At 37.8% G+C, this 18,820-nt stretch overlaps 1 protein-coding gene across 5 annotated transcripts in view; it reads left to right on the forward strand.

Annotated features, from left to right (window-relative positions):
* The window catches only part of LOC138159773 (E1A-binding protein p400-like), a 62,873-nt gene extending 48,472 nt beyond the window's left edge, over nt 1–14,401 (forward strand). For all 5 annotated transcript variants that reach the window (XM_069086243.1, XM_069086157.1, XM_069086110.1 and 2 more), the window contains 5 exons: nt 876–954; nt 7,219–7,268; nt 8,206–8,266; nt 12,921–13,010; nt 14,264–14,401. In XM_069086243.1, coding sequence (XP_068942344.1) covers nt 876–954; nt 7,219–7,268; nt 8,206–8,266; nt 12,921–13,010; nt 14,264–14,382 — 399 coding nt within the window. In that variant the 3' untranslated portion in view covers nt 14,383–14,401. The remainder of the gene's footprint in view (nt 1–875; nt 955–7,218; nt 7,269–8,205; nt 8,267–12,920; nt 13,011–14,263) is intronic.
* The last annotated feature ends 4,419 nt before the right edge of the window (nt 14,402–18,820 follow it).

The raw sequence follows: 18,820 nt of genomic DNA on the forward strand, positions 1-18,820 counted from the left end.
TTTGACCTTTGCACTTAAATAAGATTTTTATTTTAAAATGTTGACAGTTTAGCGAGAATTTTCTTGTTAAGGCCAGTAAATTATCTTGCATTACTTAATAATGTAAATAAATAAAGGTGCTTAGACCTTTTCTCCTTTTTTGAAAAATAATATTGATTCATTTGGTGGAGTTAAGTATGTTTATTTTGGAATAGTAATGTTTGCATTCAAAGAGGAAAATCAGGATCATTTTAGGAAATAATACTTATTTTTGGAGAGGTAGCTTGTTGTTGTGGAAGGAGTACTAGATTGAGACTCCAGGGACCTTGATTAGGTATGATCCTAGCTCATTATTTGATAGCTGGATGACCTTGGTCAAATCATGTGACCTATTAACCTTTGCTTGTTCTTCAAAAGAAAATGCCTCATAGACTGTGGTGAAGCAAAACTCTTTATAAGTCCCAACGAGCTTCATAAATGTAAATAGTTACTATTACTGGAGTCTTTGAGGAACACCAAGAAAGCCTGGATACTATTTTAGGATCTTATTGTACAAAATCCCCTTTTCATTTTTATCCCTGGTGCCTTTCACATAGTTGGTACTTAATAAAATGCTTGTTGAGTTGAATTTAATTACTGTGATTTTTCTTGACTCTTCTTTCCTCTTCTGTCTTAGTAAAATCAAAGAATGTAAATATATAACTAAACCCAAACAAATAAACAAATACCAAATTGAGAATTTCTAATTGGTTGTTTAAAATAGAAAAGAAGCCTACATTTGGGGCATCATTTTTTTGTGCTTATAAAAGTTTTTCCCTTGTTTTGTTCTAAATTTTCTTGTTTGTAGTTAAAGACCTTAGTGTTTTATTTATCTGTTTGACTGTTTGTTGTTTTAGGTTGTAGAAATAAAACTTCAAGTTGAATTAGAGGAGAAAAGGAAGAAAGCCTTAAATTTACAGAAACCATCCAAGAGAGGTACAGTGTCTTTTAATCCTTTTTCGTTTTTATTTCCCTGTAATACAAACCAACGTTCTTTCTGATTCTGGAGCTGCTGAGCTAGAACATATAGTGCAAATGCTATGGGTAAATTTCTTTAATTTATATTCCAGTAATTCAGAATTTGGAGTAACCAAGACAGACACTTGAGGCATAGCTTTACCCGAGGTTGAGAGCCTGGGTCAGGAGAGGGGAGTTACAGCTAGAGGAGAATTGCTTGGATATCCCATTAATCAAGTGGGGTCATTTGTAAATGTAAGCTAATTATTTGTATCATAGGCTTCAGTTTATTATTCTGTGAAGATGTGTTTACTGATTAGGAATAGGAATGTTTAGCTTGCTTAAGAGTAAAATCAAATATGTTTTTTAGCTCTTATAAAACTCATCCTTTTGAATGCAACTGGTTTGAGACTTATTTTTAAGAAATAAAGTTAAGTTTCACGTGAGCTGTTACTTAACCTGAGACTTAAAGAAGTTTTTAAAAAATATTCTTCACAATTTAGACTTTTCTTTAATTTTTATTAGATCTCTTCCTCCCTGGTCTGTTTACATTTAATCTATATTAGTGAAATTTTAATGTGTTATATTACAGTGTGCTAATAACCTCATGATTTTTTGTGACTAATTATCATGTATTTTTTGGTGAAGTTTTTTTTACTTCCCTTATTAATCTTGAAGTCTCTATGAATGTGTTCTAAGTCTTTTTCAAAGTATTGATTGCTGTGATTCTTTTTTTTTTTTTTTTTTGCTTTTTGGAGGGCAGTTGGGGTTAAGTAACTTGCCTAAAGTTACATGGCAAGTGTTTTTGTATGGGTGTTAAGTGTCTGAGGCCGGAACCGAATTCGGGTCCTCCTGACTCTGGGACTGACGCTCTACTCGTTGCGCCATCTAGCCGCCCCGATTGCTGTGATTCTTAATTGATTAGGAAGCAGGTTTTATTTGTGAACCTTGGGAACTCATTCATTTGAAAGGAATTTATTATGCATCTGCTGTGAAAGAGAGAATCTTTTAGGGGAGTTTAAGATGTCTCCAGAATATCTAGTTTGAGATATCCAATAGGCAATTGGTGATATGGGACTAAAGACCAGGGAAGCAACTCAGATCTTAGGGTTGACTTCACAGAGATGATAGTTAAACCCAGAATAACTGAAGAGGTTGCCAGGAGAGCACAGAGGGTGAAGAACAGCTTCTTTTATCACTATAACATTTCCTGGATTCTGTCCTCTTGAGAGATTCTATTGAGAGTCTACGCATCTAGAGCTAGACTCATTTTCTGAACCATAGAATTATCCAGCTTAGTTTAGCCTGCTATTGGACTGGTATTAGAGAAGCCCTAGGTCCATAGAGGTCTGCAGGGTTTGATTTAAGTTTGGAGAGCTGGGAAAGTGGAGGAGAGACCACTCTGGGCATAAAGTGCCAGGAAACTCATATAGGGTTCTAGGTAATATAGAAGCTGTCTGGCTTCTTTTAGGATACTTATGTATATGTACAATAACATTTTTTTAATTTTTAAAATTTTATATATATTTATATATGTATACATTTTCAATCTGCAAAGACCTTTCTTCTTACCCTCCCACCCCAGTCTACCCCTAACCCTCACTCCCACTGAGAATAAATTAAAAACAAAACCCCTGTTATAATAAATGTGTATAGTCAAGCTAAACAAATTTCTGCATTGATTGTTAAAAGAAAATTGTCTTCTTATGTACTCTTTGAGTTCTTCACTCCTCATCAGAAGGTGGATAGCATGTTTTAAAATTTTTTTTGAATTATGGTGGTCATTACACTAATTAGAGTTCTTAAGTTTTTTCAAATTTGATTGTCTTTACCCTATGTCCTATTGTTAGTGTTGTATAAATTCTTTTGCCTCTGTTTGGTTTGCTTTGCACCAGTTCACAGAAGTCTTTCCAAGTTAATATGAAACCATCTTTTTTTTTTTAAGGAAATCTATATTTTTAAAGTTTTTTTGAAACTAATATTTTTAATTTTCATCATTCACTTCTATAAGATTTTGAGTTCCAAATTTTTCTCTCTCTCCCTCTGCTCCCCACTCCCCAAGATGTCATGCATAGGCTATACATGTGCAATCATATTAAACTTATTTCTACATTAGTCATGTTGTAAAGAAAAATCAGAACAAAAGGGAAAAACCATGAGAAAGAAAAAACAAAAAAGGGGCAAATAGTGTGCTTTGATCTACATTTAGACTCCATAATTCTTTCTCTGCATGTGGATGGCATTTTCCATCATGAGTCTTTTGGAATTGTCTTAGATCCTTGCATTGCTGAGAAGAGCTAAGTCTAATAAAGTCGGTAATTATATAATGTTGCTGTTATTGTGTACAGTGTTCTTCTGGTTCTGCTCACTTTACTCAGCATCAGTTCATGCAAGTCTTTCCAGGTTTTTCTGAAATCTGCCTGCTCACTCTTTCTTAGGGAGCAGTAACATTGCATTACATTCATATACCACAATTTATTCAGCCATTCCCCAATTGATGGGCATCCCCTTAATTTCCAGTTCTAGGTTACCACAAAAAGAGCTCCTATAAATATTTTTGTAACTGTAGTTCCTTTTCCCTTTTTGATGATCTCTTTAGGATACAGACCTAGTAATGGTAGTGCTGGATCATAGAGTATATACACAATTTATAGCCCTCTGAGCATAGTTCCAAATTGGTCTCCAGAATGGTTGGATCACAACTCCACCAACAATGCATTCGTTTTCCAATTTCCCCCATCTTCTCCAACATTTATTATTTTCCTTTTTTGTCATATTAGCCAATTTGATAGGTGAGATGAAGTACCTCAGAGTTGTTTTAATCTGCATTTCTCTTATCTGTAGTGATTTAGTGCATTTTTTCATATGACTATACATGGCTTTAATTTCTTCTTCTGAAAATTGCCCATTCATATTCTCTGGCCATTTATCAACTGGGGAATGACTTGTATTCTTATAAATTTGACTCTGTTCTCTAGATATTTTGGAAATGAGGCCTTTATGTCTCTGATTAATTCTTTTTTTAGTGATTGAATGGGTATTTATTTTTTAAAATATATTTTAAGTTTTCAGCATTTACTTCTATAAGATTTTGAGTTCTAAATTTTCTCCCCCTCCCTCCTCTTCCCCTTCTCTGAAACTGTCTTCTTTATCGTTTCTTATAACATAGTAGTATTCCATCTCATTTATATACTGTAACTAGTTCAGTCATTCTCCATGTGCACTGCCTGAGACTTCCATTCTTTGCTGCCTTAAAAAGAGCTATAAATATTTTTGTATATCCTTAGTTTGTTCTTCTTTGGGCAACCCTTCCCCTAATCTATCCTCCCTTTAATTTCTCTTTCTTTCTTTTCCCCTTTTCCCCCTATTGTATGAAATGTATTTTTGTACCCAACTTTATGTGTGTATGTTCTTCCTTTAACTAGTTCAGATCAGGGTGAGGTTTAGGTGTCAGCTCGCTCACCCCTTCTCCTTGTTTGTACAGAGGTCTGCTTGCACACCCTGATTATGTGAGATAATTGTCTCCCTGCCTCCCACTCTCCCCCTTATTCCTCTTCCTCTTCCCATTCAGAGACCCACTTCCAGATCTCATCTAATTAGATTCCCTCTATGATTCTTGATGATGATAAGGTTCAGAGAGGATGCATGTGTTGTCTCTTCATATTTTAATGTAAGCAGTTTATCCTTGTTTAGTCCCTTATGTTTACCTTTTTAATGTTTCTCTTAACTCCTATATTTGAGCTTCTAAGTTTCTACACAGCTCTGATCTTTTCATTAGAAATACTTGGAAGTCATCTTTTTTATTCCCCTATAGGATTATGCTCAGTTTTTCTTGGCTGTAAGCCTATATATATATATACCCTTTGCCTTCTGGAAATTTTGTGTTCCTCTTTCTTTGCATATTTACAGTGATGACTCCAAAATTACATGTGATTCTAATTGGCTCCTTGATACTTTTTTTTCTTTTTTGAGGCATTTGGGATAAATGTCTGAGGCCAGATTTGAACTCAGGTCCTCCTCACTCTAGGGCCAATGATCTATCCACAGTGCCACCTAGCTGTTCTTGCCATTTCTTGATCATTTTCTTTAGCTGCTTTCATTCAGTATTTTTTTCTTTGATCTACAATCTCTGGATTTTGACTGTGATATTCCTGAGAGGTTTTTTTTTTTTTTTTTGCTTTTTGGAGGGGGGAAGGTAGGGAAATTGGAGTTAAGTGACTTGACCAAGGTCACACAGCTAGTTTTTTGTGTTAAGTGTCTGAGGCCAGATTTGAAACTCAGGTCCTCATGACTCCAGGTCTGGTGCTCTATTCACTATGCCACCTCACTGCCTCCCCCCTTCCCTCCCCGCCCCCCCCGAGGTTTCATTGGGGAGGTGATTAATGGATTCTTTCTGTTTTTGCTTTTCTCCTTGATTCTAAGAGATGCAAGAACTTTTAGAATTTTTTGAAACATGATGTTTTGACCCTTTTTTTTTCTTTTAAGGTCATAATGTTCAGGTAGGCTAGTGATTTTTTTTTCTTTTTGGAGTGGGGAGGGCAGGGCAATAGGGTTAAGTGACTTGCCTAAGGTTACATGGCTAGCAAGTGTTAAGTGTCTGAGGCTGGATTTGAACTCAGGTCTTCCTGACTCCAGGGCTGATGCTGTATTCACTGTGCCGCCTAGCTGCCCCCTAGTCCAGTGATTCTTAAATTTTTTTCAGGTCCATTTTTGCTCTGAGATATCTTACATTTTCTTCTATTTTTCAATCTTTTGATTTTGTTTTAGTATTTCTTTGTTGTCTCAAGGTTTCTGTTTGATCCATTCTTATTTTCAGGGAGTTTATTGCCTGGCTATTGTTTTATACCTCTTGGACTGAGCTTTTAATTTCCCTTTTTATCTTTTATAGCTCTCATTTTTTTTCCACCAGATTTTTCACTTCTACTCATATTTCATTGAAAAAAACATTTTTTTAACTCTTTTAAAGAACTCTTGATTCTTCTCTTCCAGAAATTTTAGTTTATTTGTACCCAAGTTATTTTTTTCTCTGAGGCTTTACTTGTAGACATTTTGGAATCATTTTCTTCTGGGTTTGTGTTTTGAGTGTTCCTGTCATCATAATAGCTTGTAATGATGATATTCTATTTTTTTTCCTGTCTACTTCCAGACTTTAGACTTGATGTTAGGGCTGGTTTCTCTGTGTTCCTGGAGGACTGGTGTGAATTCTTTCTATTGCTGCTTGCTAGGAGTATTGACTGTTTCATTGTTCCAGGTTCTCTGGGACAGTTCAAACTGGGGACCTGCAGGTTTTCAGTGTGCCCAGAGTGGTCTGATTCAGGATAAAATGTGATTGCTGACCCCCCAGTCTGAGCTCTATAAGTTCCTGCAGTAGTCTACTTAGTCAGCTGAAAGACTCTGCTTGTGCCAAGTGACAGAATCATGTAGGTTCTCCTGTGGACTGGGATTCTTGCCCTGGTTATTTATCTGTAGGCTTCAGACTTGAATAGATACTGGAACTGAGGCCCCACTCTGCTCCTGGGATATAAGATATATATATATATATAAAAGATATATCTGAACTTTCTCTTTGCTCTATGCACAGGCTAGGGCTAGGGACTGCTCCTCACCTTAGAACCTACGTGGATTTGTGACCTAGAACTCTATAATAGGTGACAGGTACTAGTTGTCATCCATTCTCTTTTTGTCTGTTTCTCGGTGTGCACCATAGGGTATAGCTTTTCTTTTTCTGTTGTACAATGTGTGGTCGCTTCCCTGAGAACTGATCTCTAGTGTCCACAGACTTATTTGTATCCATATGTTGACCCAGGCTAGAAAAATGACTCAATGTGATTCCTTTTTGAATTTTCCCATCAGGATTCAGCCTGGTACACTTTCTAGGTCTGTTTGGAGGAGTTTTGGCTTTTGGGGAGCTCTCTTTACTTCTTCCTGCTTCTCCATCATCCAACTCTGCCTCTGCATATGTATTTTAAAATTGTTTACATAGCTTGATAGATTATTAGAGGTATCTTAAGAGGCTTAATGTCCTGACTTTGGGTTATGTTTGTCTTTGGTCACTAGAATGGATCGGGCAAGAATTACCTATGCATACTCTTTTTCATACCTAGAAAAGGGTAATTAGGACTGAGGATTAGCTGTATTGAGAGGTTCTAAATGTAACATGGTTAGTATCATCTCAATTACTATTTTAATGTGCTATCTTAAATATTTATTATTAAAAACCTAATATATTTCATTTGTTTTCAGGAAAAGATTCAAGGCCTAAGGGATTTCATGCTTTCTCAGAGCATTTTATGGTGAGTTTTAGAGCTGCTTCATTTGTGTAAAAAGAACAAAAAAACGCCCCCCTGCCAGCAGCTGGCGTTGGAGATGGATGGTGAACAAAAGATTCAGGCTAGGTGATCATAGTTAGGCAACAATGCTGGCTTAATGGAATAGTATAGTTGATTATATATCTTTCTTGTTTATACATGGAAAGTTTTACAGTGAACTTCAGGATCACCAGTTTCTCATGGACACACTCAGCTAAACATAGATATCAGCAAAAGACCTTGACTATCAGTCCGCTTCCTGCATGCCCAGACTGCTTGTGGGAGACACAGCAATATTTCTTGATACTGATTGCCAAATATTCTTCTTGGGAAAGATATGGCACACCTGTCCAGAAGGGACTTTGTACCCTCCCAGATTTTAACAAATCAACAAGTCTGGACTCGGACATAGCTCAACAAGTCCTTGAACTCAGAGCAAGTCACAAGTCTCTGGATTCAGACACAAGCTTGAGAATCCATTAGACTTGGCCCCCCGTACCCTCCAAATAAAAAGCAAGAGCAATGTAATTAATACTTGTCTCAGTAAAATTATGTTTTGTTTTTGAACTTTTTACTGAAGATGTACAGATAATATTGTTTCACTAAATTTTTATAAACATCCAACTCAGCTAAACCTGAGAATTTAATATGATAGCTTTGGACTCTCATGGTTGCTAACTTGGGAACTTTGGAAGGTAAAACTTAAGTACCCAGGAAATGGTGAATAAACTGTGTTGAGTAGAATTTTTAACTCTGTACGTGGAATAATCATCTTTGTGCCAGTTTTTATAAAGTCAAGATGGTTGGTTGGGAAGATGATCAGAGTTCTTAAATGCTGTAGTTCTGAACAATGTAAGTTACTAAAACATTATGTTCTATATTTATAGGCCTAGTGTTTGTGACACTTTTCTTTACTCTTTAGGACTCTGGAATATGTGGAAGAAAAATAAAAGTTAGTAGTACATCCTTAACTGATGATGAAGGTCTGTATCTTTTTTTTTTTCCAAAAGATATCAATTCCAGAGTGTCCCAGAAGCTATTGTTTTTAATAGCTTGAAACTGCACTAAGGCTTTTGGGACATCCTATTTGTTGTCTATCTATAAGCCTTTTATTGAATGCTATTGCCTAAGAGAATTAAGTCTTATGTATACCTTAATTTTTTTGAGAATTTGTTTTTTTTTTATGCCACGATTACTTTCCAGTATTTTGTCCAAAATAACTTGCATCAACCACAAAACAAAATTGATATGATATAATGATCACAATTTTTAAAAAGTAAAATAAATGTCTTATTGGTGTCCTTTTACATTGCTATCACTTCCTAATGACTCCTTCTCAATGAACCTTCCCTTGGAAAAATAGAAACTCAGCCAAGCTAACCTAATCTCTACAGTTTCTGGTTCTGACGTTAACTCAGTTCTCACTTGGCCTCTACCACCTACGTCCTTGCTGCTAATAGGAACGCCTGCTTTCCCATCATAGTTCACTGATACCACAGTTAGTCACTCCATTGTTCTTATATTTTCTATCACATTCTTGTTGTTATTCTGTAAATTGTTCCTCTGGGTCCACTCATATCAATATGTATAATCTCATACAGGATCTCCCAGGTTTCCCTGAACGCTTCATATTTGTTGTGTCTTAGCAGTAGAGTACTATACATTATATTCATATTCCATGGTTCATTTGCAGTGATTACAATTATCAGAGTTATATAACATTCCTTTCTATTGCAAGGAAGAAAGTTAAACTTGAATTTTCATTTTATTTTTTAAACTCATTTGGGAAAAAATTTGGGTCTGTCTAAATCACATGTATTTAGCTCCACAAATTTTGTATCTTAGAAGGGAAAGAATAAGTATTTGTACAGTGCCTGCCGTGTGCCAGGCATTGTGCTAAGCACATTTTATAAATCTTTTCTCATGTGATCCTTACAACAAGACTGTGAGAATTATTCCTGCCATTATTATTTCTATTTTGCATTCTATAAAACTGAGGCAAACAGGTTAAGGTGGCTTACCCAGGGTCACAGCTTATATAGCTAGTAAGTATCTGAGCTCGAATTTGAACTCAGGACTTCCTTACTCCAGGCCCAGCACTATGCTACTAGCTTCCTCTTAGTATGCTGCATATATTCTATTAAAATACTTCCTCCTTGTCATCCTCTCCTCATCCCAGTCATTCTGAACCCTCCCAAGTTAGATTGTTTAAGCTCCATTCTTAGTCCTTCCCTGACAACTCCTTTATTTACATACCTCTGACCCCAGCCCCACTGTGTTCTCTGAAACACCAGCTCCATAGGTAGTAACAAGCATACTTTCCTCTTAAATCTTTTCCCTTCTTGCTATGGCCATCTTTTTGCAGTATTCCAGACTGGACTCCTCCTGATGTCACAGCTTCCCTGACCAACTTTTTTTATCATCTACCACCTTTTCACTCACTGGCTGTGGTAGAGGATGTGGAATACTCCTTCTTCCCCTTTGTTGCTTCTGAAACCTCCCTTTACCTCCATCCTTCCTTTGAGGTTCACTCAACCTGTATTTATCTCTGGGTCAGAGTTCTGGTACTGTTGTCTACTGACGTCTTGTTTCCTTCCCCCAGTTAGTTCAGTGTCTGGTTCACAGTCTTTCTGTTTTCTCACCTCCTGTCCTCACAGGAAGAGACTTTAGCACACATATTCACTTTGCCCTCAAACACTCCAATTTCATGGTTGCTTATGTACTCATTTTCTGTCACCTCTACCACTCACCTCAGCTACATACATAGATCATGCTCTTGATTTTGCCATTATTCACAAATGTGCCCACTTCCATGGTTCTGAACTCTGGAATTCCTTTATTTCATTTATTTATTGCTTTTTTTTTGGAGGGGGGAGGGCAGGGCAATTGGGGTTAAGTGACTTGCCCAAGGTCACATGGCTAGTAAGTGTTAAGTAAGTGTCTGAGGTCAGATTTGAGCTTGGGTCCTCCTGACTCCAGAGCTGGTGCTCTATTCACTGTGCCACCTAGCTGCCCCTAATTCCTTTATTTCATCAGAATCTGTTGCCATTCTACCTTTTACTCTGCCTTGCAGTCCCAAACCTTGTTCTTTCTTTTTGTAACTTTTGTTCCCTCTCTGTCAGTTCTGTCTGGAGCCATCACTTCTGCCCTGGCAGCGCTCCTCCTTTCCCCATCTTGACGTGTTGTTGACCTGGTTCATTTCTGCTGTGTCTTCTCTCAGCTGAGTCCTTTGGCCCCTTATTGAATCACCAATCTTGCCTGCCAAGCCTCAGCCTTGGGTTACTCCCACCATCCATTGCCTTTGCTCTTGCTTTTATACTGCTGATGAAAGCTTGAGAGTCAAGAAAACATGCTGTGACTGTATCTGCTACCCTTTATGTTACCTAGGCTCTGTTGTGGCCTTGCTGTAGCAAGGGAGACAGTCCTTTTATACTTTCCTAATTAACTCACTTTCCCCCTTTCAAACCTTTTTATCTCTCCTCACATTCCCTGTCTTTTGTTGCCTCCACCTTCTCAGCTAATAACTCTGCTTTATATTGTGTTGAAAAAAGTGAGGCCATTTCTTGAGGTTTGCATCTTCTCTCCTCTTCATTTCACATCACCCAGATGCCTTCTGCCTCTATCTCTTCCTTCACCCCGGTCTCACATGAAGTTGTGGTCCTGCTCTTCGCCAGAGCAAGCCATACTACGTGGATGAGCGATTCCATGTCATCCCATCACGTCCAACAGATCGCCTCCTCTGTCAGCCCCACGCTCTACTTATCTTCCTATCTTCTAACCACTTCTTTTTAGCTCACAAATATCCCTGTGTCTCCTTTCCTCCATCTGATCTATCCATTCTTCTCAGCTATTACTCTTTCCTTTTGTGAGTCAACTCCTCGTGTGATGAAGGGGCCTTACTCCTAACCAGGGTTAACCCTGCTAGTTGTTCCAGTGATTCTGTTCCATCCTGCTTTCCTCCAGCAGATATCACCTGCTTCAGTGATCCCCATTGCCTCTTAAACCTGCCCATGTTTCTCCCATTCTGAAAAAGCTTTCACTTGATTTCCTCAACCCTGCTAACTAGGATCCTATAACTCTTCTGCCCTTTGTAGCTAAACTTCTTGAAAAGGCTGTCTATAAAAGGTGCCTCCACTTTCTCACAACCCCTTATAATCCATCATTCCACCCAAACTGCTCTCTCCAGTGACACCAGTAGTCTCTTAGTAGCTAAATCCAGTGACCATTTTCTTTGACCTCTCTGTAGCCTTTGACACTTGTTGATTACCTTCTTCTCCCCAATAATCTCTTCTCTAGGTTTTCAGTATTCCCTTCTCTACTGATTCTCTTCCTACCTATCTGACTGCTGCTTTTTTTCTCTCCTTTGCTGAGTGCTTCAGGTCACGTCCTCTAACTATAGGTGTTCATAGAGTTCTCTTCTGGGCCCCCTTCTCTTCTCCCTCTGTATTACTTCACCTGGTGATCTCAACAGGTCCCATGGATTTAATTACTATCTCTGTGCTGATGATCCTCAAATCTTATCTAGCCCCAGCCTCCCTCCAGCTTCACATCTCCAGCTGTCTTTTAGACATCGCAAACTGGATGTCTAGCAGACATTTTAAGGTAAACATGTCCAAAACAGAACTCATCTTTTTCATCCAAACCCTCTCCCTCCCATCTTCTCTATCAGGTTGACAAGCTAGGGAGTTCTCCTGACCTCCTCACTGTCTCTCACCCCACATATCCAAGCTGTTGGCACAGCTGGTCAATTTCACCTCTGTACCCTCTCTTCAGTATGCCTGCTTCTCTCCTCTGACACTGCCAGCTCTCTAGTGCAGGCACCTATTACTTCATGCCAGTAACCTCTGGTGGCTCTGCCTGCTTCAAGTCTCTCCCCACTCCAGTCTATCCTCCATTCATCCCTAAAAGTGATTTTCCTAAAACTTAGGTTTGATCATGTCACCATCACCCTACTCATTAAAATCCAGTGGTTTCTTATTATCTCCAGGAGCAAATACAAGATACTCTGTTTGGCATTCAAAACCTGGCCTCTGCTACCTTTCTAGTCTTTTTAGATCTTCCTCCCTGACACGTTCTTTTCTATCCAGTGACACTGACCTCCTGACTGTTCACAGGCAAAACCCTCCATCCCTCAGCTCTGGGCATTCTCTCTGGCTGTCCCTCTTGCCCAGAGTGCTCTTCCTCCTCTGCTCTGACCACTGATCTGCCTGGCTTCCTTTAAGTCCCAACTGAGATCCCACCTTCTATAGGGAGTGTTCTTGAGGCCCTTTTAATTCCAATGCCTTCTTTTTAAAAAATTATTTCCTATTTAACTTGTATGGAGCTTGTTTTTGCATGTATTTCCCCTCTTAGATTGTGAGCTTTTTGAGAGCAGGAACCGTCTTTTACCAGTTTTTTGTATCCAATGCTTAGCAGAATGCTTGACATATAGATTTGTTTTAATTTCAGTAACCACTTGATGCTTATTGAAACAATTTCCTTAAATCAAAACAGTATTTTATTGTATTTTGTGTGTGTCCATACACACACACACACACACACACACACTTACACACACGCATGCACACAAAATTGGAAAGAGTCCTGAGGTGGTCATTTTAACACTGGCTTTTTTTCTTCTGCTCATATTTGTTTTAGTGGAAGATGAAGAGGAGACAATTGAAGAACAAGAGGCAAATGAAGGAAATATAGACCATCAAACAGAACTCTCTAATTTAGCCAAAGAAGGTATATTAGAATTTCACATCTTAGTTTTACAGTAGTACAGTGTTGAACTTTTAAAGCCTGTCTACAAGTATTCATTCTTATATTTAGAATATTTTCTGTTGACTTTTTCCTATATATACATAATACTTTTATTTGATGGTCATGCATTTAACTTTGAATGACTTTATAGACTAGCTATTTTAAGTAATAAAATTTCTGTAAGTTTGATTTTACTTGTTCTTGTTTTCTTTACTGATGTAAATAATATGTTTAGAATTGCTTGTCTTTCAGTACTTTTACAAAATATTCATTTAACCAACATTTTTGAAGCAAGTGCTTGTAGTTGGGGCAGCTAGGTCTCGAAGTGGATAGAGTTCTTGGGTTGGAGTCAGGAAAACTCATCTTCCTGAGTTCAAATCTGACCTCAGATACTTCCTAGCTGTGTGACCCTGGGCAAGTCACTTTACCCTGTTTGCCTCAGTTTCATCCTCTGTAAAATGAGTTGGAGAAAGAAATGGCAAATCACTCCAGTATCTTTGACAGGAAGACTCCAGTTGGGATTATGGAGAGTCAGACATGGCTGATAAATGACCAAACAACGACACCACATAGTAGTTATAGGATAGTTGTAATATATTAAATGCAGAAGTTTGTAGCCATCTTAATGTTATTTATACCTAAACTTTTATATTTCAGTATTTCAATTTTATTGTTATTCTTATTTTATTCCAGATTCCTATCCAGTATTATTTATTGTAATTACGGTGCTGTATAGCAGGCAACCAAATTAATTTAATTTAGCATATAAACTCATAAGTTCCTAAATTAATTGCACAAGTTGGGGAAAGGGAAGGGAACAAACATTAAGTGCTACCTGTATTCAAGGCATTGTACAAAGTGCTATATAAATTTTACCTGATTTGATCTCAGTTGATATAATAGTATTTCTTTTTTTCCCCTTTTTTCTCTCTATTTTTTCCTGTGAATTTGTTGTTTTTTTCTTTACTGATTTGATTTATTCTTATTTTTTTATTGTTTTGCTTTTTGGAGGGCAGTTAGGGTTAAATGACTTGCCCAGGGTCTCACGGCTAGTTTTGTGTTAAGTGTCTGAGGCTGGATTTGAACTCAGGTCATCCTGATTCCAGGGCCGGTGCTCTATTCACTGTGCCACCTAGCCGCCCCATTGATTAATTCTTATTAACATTTTTTGTGTTAAGTGAAAATACTGTCCTTGAAAAAATTAGAATGACAATTTGTTCCTCACTTTCTTCCAGCTGAATTGCCCTTAATTGACCTAGTAAAGTTATATGAAGGTGCCTTTATGCCAAATTTTCAATGGCCACAGCCTAAGCCTGAGAGTGAAGAGACCAGCGAAGAAGAAGGTAGGCTTTAATTTGGCTTTAAGTACTAGTGTGTCTACAGAGTGATTTGACTTGAACATTTGGTTTATCATATCGAACTTTATTTTTTTTATGTGATAGAAGAACAATATGGAAAAGAAATCATTTGTGATACTTTTTGAATTAATAGTATTTAATCATACTGATTTTCCCCCTCTTTTTTTTAGACCAAAACATTTTATATCCAGATCTGTAGAGCACTTAAATATGTAGTTGGAGGATTTGTTTTTGTTTTGTTGGACATACAATTTTTCTTTCTACATTTATACTATGCTATGTTTACTATGAACATTGGTAAATTTATTTTACTTTAATCCTTACTCTGTATAAGTCTCACTCTGATGCATCTTTGTGGTATGGTGGGTAAACACAGGCTCTCTCAGATATGCTCTGACAGGTTCTGTCAAGCTGGAAATGCTTTGAGTACAGTGTTGGCAACAGACTAAACCTCTTATGGCAAGCCAAGAATGGAGAGGCCCCACCATCACCAGTAGGCCATGCTCTCGGTGATGTCTTCTTTAGCTATGACAGCTGAGGAAACAGAGTCACTTGTATACCCCATTTTTTACTTTAATAATAATGTGTTTTGAGGGTAGAAAAGGGAACAGAGGATCCTAAGAACAAGTTCTAAAGACAACTGAATTAACATGCAATCCAAAAAAACCCCCATCACTATAGATAGTTTCTCACTAAATCCAGAAGGCAAAAGGAAAAATGTCTCACAAGTTCTCTGTAAAGAAGATAACAAAGTAGTCAGTAAATTGGTTTGCTCCTGTGCCTGGAAGTGATAGATGCCCCTCTTTCCTTTTTTGGTCTGTCATTTCTACTTCACTTCCTTACTTTCTTGCTTTTTACCCCCTTGTTGATCAGCTACTCTTAAATCTCTTGTCCCAGTCATACTTTTCCAAATCTCCAACTATGAGTTTCCCCCAGTGTTCTACCTTTTATGTTCCTATTTGTATGCATTTGTGTTCTCCTGGAGATAGTTATGCATCTAACCTGCTTGTTTTTGCTATAGATTTGTGTTATATAATGTTAACTGGACCCTCCTTCTGCATGGCAATTCTACCTTGACTCTCTATTAGGCTTTCCATAGTAGCTCTTCTTCTTGCCTCTGGATAGGTGTTCCCCAAAGCTTCATCCTGAGCCCTATTCTCTTCTCTCCCTAAATTGCCTCCCTTGGTAATTTCATCAGCTCCAGTGATTTCAATTATGTTAGCGTTGTAGACTCCCACATCTACTCACACAACTCTAAACTTTTTTCTGGATTCCAGTCCCATATTACCAAATGCCTACTGGACTTTTCTACCTGTTAAGTCCATCCACATCTCAAATTCAACATGTACAAAAGGGAACTCATTATATTTCCCCCAAACTCTTCCTTACTCCCAATTTCTCTTTTCGTGTTCATATTCACAACTGAGAGTTACTCTTCTCTCTCTTTCCTCCTCCACAGCTTTTCTTTTCCTGAGTCATATCATTTCTTTCTCCTCAACATCTCTTGCATCCATCCTGTTTCTACTCTTGTAGTCTCTCTTTTTGATTGCAGGCCTTCATTACATCTTGCTTGAACAATTGCAATGCCCTGCTAATGCCCTCCTTAATCTCTCCACTGCTGAGTGAATGTTCCCAAAACAGAGACCTGATTGTGTTACCATCTTCCTACCCAAAAAACCTGGGTATTTTCCCATTGCCTTTAGCATGAAAAGTCTACAGCCTGGCCCTCACAGCCCTCCACAGTCAGATGTGTGTTAGCACCTTGAATGTAGAGATGGTTATTCTTCATATATTTAGCCCTGGTCATGGTGACTGCACATAGTAGGGTCTTAGCAAATACTTTCTTATTGATCTGTTGATAAGACACCTTTCACTCATTCTTCATTCTAGTCAGGCTAGCTTGTTATATCCCTCCATACCTTTGCACACTGACTTTGTCTTTTGCTCAGGTGCATGTCTAGTCCTTTAGTATAATATGAGCATCTTGAGGTCAAAGACTGCTTTGTTTTTGTCTTTGCATTCCTAGCATGTAAAAGTGCCTTGTGCCTAATAGAGACACTTAATGTTTGTGGAATTGAATTGAATAATAACTAACATTTATGGAGTGCTTTAAGATATATGAAGTACTTTACAAATATTGTATCATTTTATCCTTATAACAGCCCTAGGAGAGAGTTGGCTATTATTATCATCATTACCCCCATTTTACAGGTGAGAATTCTGAGTCAGGCAGAGGTTGTGGCTGGACTAGAGTTATAACACCTGCTAACTCTCTTAGGGCAGATGTGAACTCAGATCTTCCTGACTCCAGGTCCAGTACTCTTATTGGCCACACCTCCTTGTTCATTTGTGTCTGATTCTTCGTGACCACATTGTCCATGAGGTTTTCTTGGAAAAGATAATGGAGTGGTTTGCTGTTTCCTTTTCCAGTGGATTAAGGCAAACAGAGATTAAGTGTTTTGCTTAGGGTTATACAACTAGTAAGTGTCTGACTCCAGATTTGAACTCAGGTCTTCCTGACTCCAGGCCCTGAGCTTTTTCCACTGAGCCACCTAGCTGCCTGTAAATTGAATTGAAATGTTTTATGATACACTTGGTTATCTTATACAGTACTCTTTATTTAAAAAAAAAATTTTTTTTAAAGCAATGGGGTTAAGTAACTTGCTCAAGGTTACACGGCCAGTTATTTTTGGGTGTGGTGCTGAGTATCTGAGCCCAGATTTGATCCCCAGGTCTTCCCAACACTGAGGCCAGTGCTCTTACTAGCTGAGCTACCTGGCTTCCCCATTCAGTACTCTTTACATAAGAACAACAACAAAAGTCAATTTATGTGCTAGCATGTTTTGCAGAGGATGAAGTTGTAGAAAATTCCACAAAAACCATGACCAGAACCTCCAGACCAAGTTAAAATAAGCTTGAATTTTTTGAAACTTATAAGTGGAAAGTTGGACACTGGGGAAATTACTTAAAAAATATGTTAGAAAATAATGGCTTATGATTGATAAATGAAAGGGCCAATAGACTACTTAGAAACCTTATACCTCTATCTGTTTATCTAAAGTCATATGAAAAATAATCTAACCCACTACTGATTAGAGAAATGTAAATTAAAACAACTGTGAGGTACCACTTCACACTTATCAGATTGGCTAATATGATAAAAAGAAATTGATAAATGTCAGAGAAGATATGGAGAAATTGGAACACTAATGCATTGTTGGTGGAGTTGTGAACTGATCCAACCATTCTGGAGAGCAATTTAGAATTATGTCTAAAGGGCTATAAAATTGTGCATATTCTTTGACCCAGCAATACTGCTGCTAGGTCTATATCCTAAAGAGATCATCAAAAAGAGAGATGGACCCACATGTATAAAAATATTTATAGGGGCTCTTTTTGTGGTAGCAAAGACTTGGAAATTGAGGGGATGCCCGTCAATTGGAGAATGACTGAACAAGTTGTGGTATATGAACGTAATGGAATATTGTTTTTCTCTAAGAGATGATGGGCATTTTTTTCCTAAAGAGATTTGAAAGAAACTGGATGTGGAAAGCACTGAGTAACATCCTAAAGCACTAAACTGATTATTATTTTAAACAGTAAAAAAGTAGATACTAATGTAGCAACCATATCAATTCAATTTAAGAAACATTTATTAAGTATCTACTATGTGCCAGGTACTATGCTAGTCACTGGGGATACAAAAAATAGACACAAGATAAGTCCTGCCCTCAAGGAGTTTAAAATCCAAAGGAGAAAGTAACATGCAAACAATATACCATGCAAGACATAGAATGAATAGGAAATATTTCCTAAAATATTGACCGTGTCACTTTCCCATGTGAATCAATTTTCACGGCTCAAGGATTAAAAATATATAAAAATCCTCTTTTTGGCTTTTTAAAGCCCATCATAACCAGGCCCTCACGTCCCTTTTGTAGCTTCTTACTCTGTGTTGTCTGCAATCTAGTGACACTTGGCCTCCTTTCTTCCTCAGACAATCAATCAGTAAACATTTGTTAAGTGTCTGCCGTGTGCCAGGCACTCTGTTAAATGCTGGGGATACTCAAATAGGCAAAAGACAGTTCCTGCCCTCAAGTAGCTCAGAGTGTGTGGCACATAGTAGACACTTAATATGGGGAGGCTAGGTGGTGCAGTGAATAGAGTACCAGCCCCGGAGTCAGGAGGACCTGAATTCAAATCCGGCCTCAGACACTTAACACACCAAAAAACCCCCCACCTAGCTGTGTGACCTTGGGCAAGTCACTTAACCCCAATTGCCCTACCTTCCCCCTTCCACAAAAAAGACAATAAATGTTTATTAAATAAAAGAATGAATCTAATGGGGGAGACAGCATGTAAATGTATGCAGTATATCCAAGTATATATAAAGCAAGCTATGTACAGGATAAATAGGAAGTAATTAATAGAGAA

The sequence above is a fragment of the Petaurus breviceps genome, unplaced genomic scaffold, assembly GCF_028583685.1.
Source record: "Petaurus breviceps papuanus isolate PSGF00001 unplaced genomic scaffold, PetGlider_PUasm1.0 101, whole genome shotgun sequence".
NCBI lineage: Eukaryota > Metazoa > Chordata > Mammalia > Diprotodontia > Petauridae > Petaurus > Petaurus breviceps.